General features: G+C 41.4%; 1 protein-coding gene across 1 annotated transcript; it reads right to left on the bottom strand.

Moving 5' to 3' along the window:
• Positions 1-128: 128 nt before the first annotated feature.
• si:ch211-120g10.1 (butyrophilin subfamily 3 member A1) lies at positions 129-5,070 on the bottom strand. The gene is made up of 10 exons (XM_056406899.1): positions 4,979-5,070; positions 3,683-3,766; positions 3,334-3,432; positions 2,554-2,655; positions 2,311-2,445; positions 1,984-2,121; positions 1,842-1,893; positions 1,725-1,751; positions 1,106-1,132; positions 129-1,022 (listed from the first exon to the last, which is right to left on the bottom strand). The coding sequence occupies exons 2-10, from the start codon at positions 3,740-3,742 to the stop codon at positions 463-465; spliced, it is 1,200 nt and encodes a 399-aa protein (XP_056262874.1). The 5' UTR covers positions 3,743-3,766; positions 4,979-5,070; the 3' UTR covers positions 129-462.
• Positions 5,071-8,607: the final 3,537 nt, after the last annotated feature.

The following is an 8,607-nucleotide window of genomic DNA, read 5'->3' on the forward strand; positions in this document are numbered from 1 at the left end:
TAATTATTTATTCTATTATGAAATATATACAATATATATATTATGAAATATGATTTTTGAAATTTCCCCACTCTGGGACGAATAAAGGTAAATATCATATCATATCATACTAATAAAATGACCAAAGATTAAGACTTGGATTTGGTTTATTTTTCATTCACAGACAGAAATGCATTCTTACTGCTGGGTTAATATTGCACAATAGATTACATGAATACTATAGGTTCCTTTTCAAAAATACATATGAGCAAAGAGGAGCGCTGTAACTCTATAGTGAGGAAGTGGTTGCGACAATCACATTAAAGCAGCAGCAGCAGCATAGAGAGGGTTCACATAGAGGAGCTATTCAATAGCACAATGATGGACTTTGATCAGGATCTCTCTTTTCTCCCAGTGATTATTACATAACCATAATATCATAATATCTACTGGAGTTTAAAGGACGAGGTGACAGGAGTAGACTCAACCCCAGAAGCAGGGCGACGGGCAGAGGCATTGGCTCCTCGCCGCCGGGGACTTGATCACCATATCCTTGGTGATCTCCACTGTACCGAACAAGGGGAACAGCTTCTCATCGAAGATCTCGTTGTAGGTGTAAATATGGAAGTGTTTGTCCGCGTCGTAGAAGGACAGCTGGCCGCGGTCGTAGTCGACGTAGATGCCCACCTTGCGGGGGATGAGGCCGGACGGCAGGCTGGTGTAGGGCACCGTCAGTGCCTTCAGCTCGGTGCCCCTCTCCAGCCGCAGGCTCAGGTAACCCGTATCCGTGTTCAGGGACTTGAAGCCTTTCCTCAGGGCCGACTCTTTGGCCACGCCCAGCCTCCAGTCCCGCTCACCCACCTCCACCTCCCAGTAGTGGCGGCCAGAGGCGAAGCCCTTTATGGCGACAGCGCACCACCAGCCGTCGAAGCGTTGGTGGTGGTTGGGAATATCCTTCCTGGCATAGCCGCAGCGCATCCTCTTCTCGTCTTTGGAGATGAGCAGGTCAGGGTTGGCTGACTCCAGATCCAGAGCCACCTCCACTAAAAGTGACATGGATTACATCACCAGACAGGTTCTCCAGAGGTTACACTCAACATATATGTTGATGAAATGAATGCTGTACCTGATGCATCTGAGATCCAGTCCCACACTGTAAGAAAACACAGAGGACTTTAGTCATAAGAGATGTTTGTCGAACAGTGGACATGTAACAACTAATGATTGAGTCAGTAGATAGAAGGTGTCAACCCAGAAAGGAAAGGAACACATAGTGGATATTATATTGATGAGAATGTTGAAGTAAAGGAGGGGTTGTCTTTCCTGACATCCTGACACAAAATTCCTTATGGACAAAATACAGACAAAAGGTGATACCCCCCAAACTATTTAGTACTATTCATACAGAAAAAAATAAGAGAAATAGGAAATAAATAATATACACATCACATATTACATAAATAAGTTAAACGCCTTCCTCTTTAGGTCATAATATGTCAATTTCAAGTGCATAAATTAGATATAAAAGATTGTTTAGTGTCATATGATCACTGAATTGCAGGTGGAGCTGTCGTTTATTTTAGTCTGCCTGTTTGTTCAAATAGATGTTTGGTGCAAAACTACAATTAAATATACCTTTATTAAAGTGATACACTTGACAACACCGAGCAGTCAGAATGTAACTTGAAAGCAGGGAAGTATGTAATGGTTTTAAGTGCATGCGAATATAAAAGGTTATCACTCACCTGGTTGAGGAATGTAGGATATGGCACCTGGATGGAGAGAGTAACAGGCTCATCAGGAAGTGAAAGTCTCCAGATTTATAACAAAAATTCAACTTTATTCAGTTTTGATTAACAAACCAATCTTCTGAGTCTTCTGCTTCCACATGAGCCACTGCTGCGGAATGGTATCCTGCAAGAATACACCAAAGGAGGTTTGAGTCACACCTGCCCGATAATCACAGCCAGTGAAGCAGACTCCGTGAATTGCGACATCTTCTACCTTATCTGGGCGCTGCACCATTAAAGTCCAGAACACCAGCTCCATAGCACTCATCAGATTCGGGGCGCGGCCCCAACGCCAGGCTGACTGCAGGTCCTCCAGGGCCTTTGCCACAGGTTCCCCGGGCCACACACTTTGCTTCAAGGTAACAGTAGTAATAAGAAGCTTTATTTATGGAGCAGCTTTCATAACACAAGAAATGCAACTCAAAGGGCTTCACGAGAGCAGCAAATCAATAACACAGGTATTTATAACGTTTGACACAAGAAGCAAAAACAATAAAATAATCAAAATAGAGATACAAAATAGGATGATTGAACATTTCACCTCAGGCTGAGCTCTCAGGTCCTTGATCCAGTTGATGATCACAGTTTTGGCCTCCAGCAGGACTTTTTCATTTATCATATCAGGATATTTGACCTCTTTGACCTCTGGCCAGCTGTCCGTCAGCATGGACCTCTTCTGCACACAGAATCACCCAAACCGTGAGTTGTAAAACGTCCACACACCTTCAGTAAGTATAGTCCTGCTCTGTCCCTCTGGAGATGGGTTATTATCTGAGATACGCACCTTGCTCTCTAACATGGAGGCCCACTGGAGGATGAACACCCTGCACAGAGAGCTGGACCAGGTGTCATCAAGGTTCCAGATGTGCTCCAGGACTAAGGATCTCTGCAGAGGCAAAACAGAGAGACAGGTGAGCTACTTCCTCCTGAAATGTAAGACACAGACTCAGTGAAATGAGGAACATATTTTGGACAAATTGAACTCTCTAATCCCAGATTTCAACAAGTTTAATGACCTAATAAAAAGAACACACAGAGGAGAACAACGCATATCTGTCAACATGCCTCAACCTGAAGGACAGGGAATGATCTAAACACACACACAGACACACGCAAATGTAATTGTAATACGATATGTATAAATATATTATTGTCTAACAATTGCCACTAAAGCCACATTGAATTGAATTGACAAGAGAGGGAAACATGGTTGTATGTCGCCTCCCTCTAGAAGTCTCTTCCCAAAATCACCCGAGACTGCACCGACCTTTCCATTTTCAAATCACAAATCAAAACTCACCTGTTCAGAACTGCTTTTAATGTGTGATTGTGTGCTCTATCTTCATAAAGTTTTCATTTATTGTTTTTATTGACATTTTAGTTATTTTTATTGTACAGATTTTAGGATGTTTTAATTATGTGATGTAAAGTGTCTTTGAGTACCTTGAAAAGCGCTATATAAATGTAATGCGTTATTATTATTATTAAAGAAAAAATCTTGGTGGTACACAATCTTTTCACAAGGCAGACAAAACCATTTCTAGTTTCACGGGTGATTTGTTACCTGGCATACACGGCTCAGATTTCGAGCCAGATCCACAACAAACAGCTGATCCTCATCCAGAGGCTCCCTGTACTCATTCTTCGCTCTCTTGTGCGTTTCCTGCAGGAAGATTACAAATAAATCATCAGCCTGATCAAAATGCACAAGGTGGCAGTGTTCCTGTCAGCAGAAAAGGAAAGACACCCCTCCCTGCCAGACTCTCACTGACGCCCTCTTGTTGAATTAAACCCTGCAGTCATGTGGGAATAAAATCAGTTTTCATGTCAACTGCATTAGTATCAAGGTGATTTAAAACAACATGTTTGCAAATTAAACACACAATAATTGTTAGCACCAAAACGTGTCTTACCTTTATCTTGGCCGTGAATTGTTTGACCGGCTCCACCATGAAGTGGAAACATTGCATCATCTTGACTGGCCTTCAAAAAGAGTCCTAAGGCGAATAAACACAAATAGTTGCTTTTTTAGAAATGATTTACCATTAAAAAACTCCATTTGTTCTCGTTTGACGCAGGACACGTTCCAAGGTTATTTCTAAGGTTAACAGTAGTGGAATTAACTCAGTAGAATCGCACACAAAGACATACACTTGGTATTCTATGATACTTAATATTCAGTATCGAATGCACTTTTTGTCCCATGTTTCCATCCAAAATACCAGTATGTCGTGTAAACCATTAATTAATGAACCCGTTCTCCTGAGCACAGACTGACCACAGCATCTTATCAAGAGTGATGGATGTCGTTTCCTCGGCTCCAGCAGCTCTTACTAAACATGTAAAGTTAATAAAATCACATATTAGTATCGCGTGCCCTCGTCTCCGAGGCCAGAACACATAAATGAATCATTGACTGGAGGAGAATCGAGCAGGCGGTCTGAAACGTGACCGGCCCTGCACACTTCCCCAGCTGCCAGTCAGCCCCGGTTCGTCTCTCTCTTCTCTCTCCTCCTCTCTCATTTTCTCTCCATCGTCATCTGCAGAGAAATGCACCAGCAGCTCACTCTGTGTCTGGCTGGCACTGAGGCCTACTGGGATGACCAGTTCAAACTGGCTTTCATGCCCACCCATAAGTGAGGATGATGCAGCGGAATGCACGGAAAGTTATTGCACTTGCATGTGTATCCATAATTCATCCACAGCTGGGTCATTTATGAATTAAGTTATGCAGGTTCATTAGAAAAACAGTCAATGTATTCATGTAGATACATACAAACACATATATATATATATATATATGTATGTATATAAATTAAAGATAATTGGAATTAAAGAGACTTAAAGTCAAGCTAAAGCCTGATTGAAACGGAAATGCGACTTTAGAAAGGATTATCAATGTCGTGGAAAAACATGACTGTGCAGTTTCTGCAGCGTGAGAGCGATGGAGTTCGAGGCCAGCTGATGACTGCAGCGCAGGAGGTAAACACACCTGCCGCGTGACTTTGCGGCAAATCTCCACCATCGCTGCAGTTCACTCCCCGTGCACGCGGAACGGGGAATTAATCTGCAGTTGTGCATGCAACATAACGACATCACGTATCCACTAATGTGTCACTCGTGTCACGTAACGTAACTGCAGTGGGGATGTGCACAATAACACGAATATAGCGCGCGGTCGATTACGCGCACGTGAGGCACGAGCCTACCTGTCTCCTCTGAAGTGTAGTAAATAAGTGTTCTTCTTGTCTTCCCTTGAAAGCGGGCGGCCCGTCCGTGTCTGGAGGAAGCGTGCGGACTGTGCTGCAGTGTCTGACCGTGTTTACGTGTCAGGATGAGGTTCGGCTGCTCGGGAAGGTTCGGGTTTTTCCGTCGGTGACGAACGAGGTTCTCCGGCGGTCAAAGCGCGCCGCCATGTTTCTAAGGTGAATATGACGGTGTCGCTGACGTAGGTTTTGCGATTTGATAAAACAGAGTTTTAGTCCATTTGATAGTTATCACTTTATAAAATAAAATTCAAGGTGATTAATTATAGCCTAACAGCTTATAAAGTTGTCAAATACAACATTACAATGATTATTGCACGATAATTGATATAGCAATAACCAGTGGCGGCTCGTCCATAGGGGGCGCTAGTGCGCCGCCCCTCTTAAAATTTGGAGATGAAAAAAAAAGAAGAAGAAAAATAAATAAAAAAATCCTGTCAAAAAACATTATATGCCAAATCATTTAAATAGTAAATATACCGTGTTGACGCTAAATGTGTGTGGGAGACCGTAGCCCCTGTCAACAACCACTTAAGTTAATGTGAAAAATATAATATATCGCCATTATCACGGAGAGAAGCCCTCCCTTTTCGAGGCGCTGTTCTAACGTGTGTACGGCATCGAAAACATTTCAGTGGTTTTGGCAATGACCGCTTCACATTGGCGGATGAAACTGAATCTTGTGCGCACAAATGTGCGCAGGCGATTGGATTATTCGGCAGATCAGAGACCCGTATGTTCCCTCAGCCCATAGAGCAGTGTTGCCAGGTCCGCGCTTTTCCTGCGCAATCGCGCCACTTTTGAAGTGTTGCGGATTGATTTTTGTCCTTGGTTCGTGTAGACCTATTTTGCATGCAAATTACATGAATATCTTTAAATATAAATCCATATTTTAAATGAAATAATTTATTCATACCCAAATTCTACCAAACTGACTCCAGATCAGCACGTACACATTTTATTTATGATAATATACTGTATAATTACACAAGGCCATTTTAGGACCTAGGTGAAATAACTTGAGGGAAAACTGCTTTTAATGCTGGCAAACTAAACATATGTTGTTACTTTGTAGATATTACAATACATTTGGCAATGATAGCAATGCTGTTGGACTTTAAAAGCAGTGTATATGGTTTGGCACGGGCATATTTTGAGTTCTGATATTGGGCTGGTTTTTGGGCTGGTTTTGATTGGCCATTGGGCTGGTTTTGTCACACAGACCTGGCAACCCTGCTCACAATGGTTTTATATTGCTGAGGGTGAGTTGAGTGAAAAACGATGTTGCACTATTTTGGCTATATTCTTTTATAAAAATTAACCGTTTATGTTACATACAGTAATAGTCGCAAATACGATCACGGCGTCCAGCTGTCGTGTCATTTAGACCGTCAACATATACGTTTGGTGGCGGTCTCATTGAGCCACTTTGGCACCGTTTGTTTAGCTACATCCGGTCGCCCCGACGTATATTTTCCTTGTGTAAATTGTGTTTTGCGTGTCTAGGAAGTGGAAGTGCAGAGACAGATCAGAAGGAAAATGTGTGTGTTCTGTTGTCTTCTGCAGGTATGTGTTTCCTTTGTTCAAAGTTAGAATTTCTCTGTTCCGGCTGAAATGAGTCTAGGTCATGTAGTTATTTATTTTGTCCATTAGGGGTCTCTGTTTTCCCCTTGTATGTTACATGTCATGGTTTTTGATGAGAATTGTTATTATTTAGATTGAATGTGGTCCTGTCATCCATGGACAATGGTTTTATTTTGCTGAGGGAAGTGGAAGTGCAGAGACAGATCAGAAGGCAAATGTGTGTGTTCTGTTGTCTTCTGCAGAATAAATAAATGCTGGGAAAATCCACCATCTGAGCCGACTTCTTCCATGCCCGTTCCACATCTGTTACATCTGCTCTGAACCTCTTGTGTTTCTAAGGTGAACCTCTTATGACAGTGTGTTGATAGGTTTTGGATTTGATAAAACAGAGTTCTTAGTCCATTTGATAGTTATCACTTTATAAAATAAAATTCATTGTTGATTATTTAAACCTGCCCAACTGCTTATAAAAAAAATAAAATCACCAGCCGCCACTGGCAATAACCCTATAATGTATATTATTTTAACATTCTGCAGCATACATACTAAATAGTAATAATTTCAATGCAGGACTTTAGCTAAACATATTGTTACACTGTTGTATTTCTACTTGAATTATGTAATTGATCAGAATACTACCAGAGAGACTTGATGGTATTCTAAATACAGACCTGATACATGTTCGCAGTGCTGTGCACTTATTGCTGCACTTATTGATATTGAGCGTGGTACAATCCACTCCCTAGAAAGTGAAACACTTTTTGATTGGGGGGGACAAAATAACTTATGCACTTATCAAGTTTATGACCTAATAATCATAGACTTGATATGAGAAATATCAATAACACAGGGAAGAATAAAACGATTTAAAGGTTTGAGATTTTTAGCTAAAATAAAGAAACATTTGACCAGAGATTTATTTTTAAAAGACACAATGTATGGGCTAATTTGAGACTCCTGTTTAATTCGTGTGACGTTAGAGTTTCACAGAGTTATCTTTGTCTTTTTCAGCCAAAAAGATCGACTGGTGACATTATTCTGCCTGCAGGCTCCTCGGTCATCGACCTCGACTGTTAAAATTAAACACGGTATTATGATCTAATGTTGATATAAATATATATTGGCATCAAAACATACTGCACAACCGTCTTTTCTTAATCGGCTGAAAAACAAAATACAAATTCTTGATCTTAACAGTGTTCAATATTCTCAAACGTTCCTCATACATATGTAGACACTTTATTTCCTGAACATTTCTATTAATGAGACACCTTTTTGCTAATGTGCAGTCTCATTATTACTTTACTGCAGATTCTTTTTAAATCTTTAATAGCAACTCATGAGCCGAAAGAAAATGGTAAAAACATTCACGGAGCTTTAATTAAAACCAGGGTGAATCAAGGGACAGGCAATTATCTGCAAATTAATTTAAGAATATAAAGCAAAGAAAAAGTTTCCTTTCCGTCACGCCAAGTACAAAGACATGGAAATATAACTGCACATTCTGTTTCAAGTTAGGAAAACAATGTTTATCTCAAGCCTGACACATGGAAGTCACTTCCACACAGTGAGACACACAGCGTCTTAATGAAACACCGGCACCAGATCGGTACTCGGTATCGAATGACACCCAAAGCCAACGTGTTGGTATCAGGATTGAAAAAGTCGGATCGGTGCATCTCAGAAATCAGAATCAGAATCAGAAACAGGTTTATTGCCAAAGAATGAATGTTTTCACAAACAAACGAGGAATTTTTTTTGGTGGAAGGTGCAACATTTGGACATGACAAACAACAATCACGCAAGGAGGAGGAGGAGGAGGAAGGGGAGGAGGAGGAGGAGGAGCAGGAGGAAGAAGAGGTGGTAGTCCTGGGGGTGACAGTCAGTCAGTCGGGTCCAAAAGCTTGGTGTGGCGGGAGGTCGGTCATGATGGAGGGTGGGGAGGGTCGGACAATCTTTCTGGCCCGCTTCAGTGACCTGGAAGTGAA

The sequence above is a fragment of the Pseudoliparis swirei genome, chromosome 23 (genome assembly GCF_029220125.1).
Source record: "Pseudoliparis swirei isolate HS2019 ecotype Mariana Trench chromosome 23, NWPU_hadal_v1, whole genome shotgun sequence".
NCBI classification, from domain to species: Eukaryota; Metazoa; Chordata; class Actinopteri; order Perciformes; family Liparidae; genus Pseudoliparis; species Pseudoliparis swirei.

Coding starts and splice junctions, on each gene's coding strand:
- si:ch211-120g10.1 (XM_056406899.1), bottom strand. CDS start 3,742: ATGATGCAATGTTTCCACTTCATGGTGGAGCCGGTCAAACAATTCACG. Junction 2,122..2,310: donor ACCTGAGAGCTCAGCCTGAG/GTGAAATGTTCA, acceptor GTTACCTTGAAG/CAAAGTGTGTGGCCCGGGGA. Junction 1,023..1,105: donor CTGGATCTCAGATGCATCAG/GTACAGCATTCA, acceptor TGTCACTTTTAG/TGGAGGTGGCTCTGGATCTG.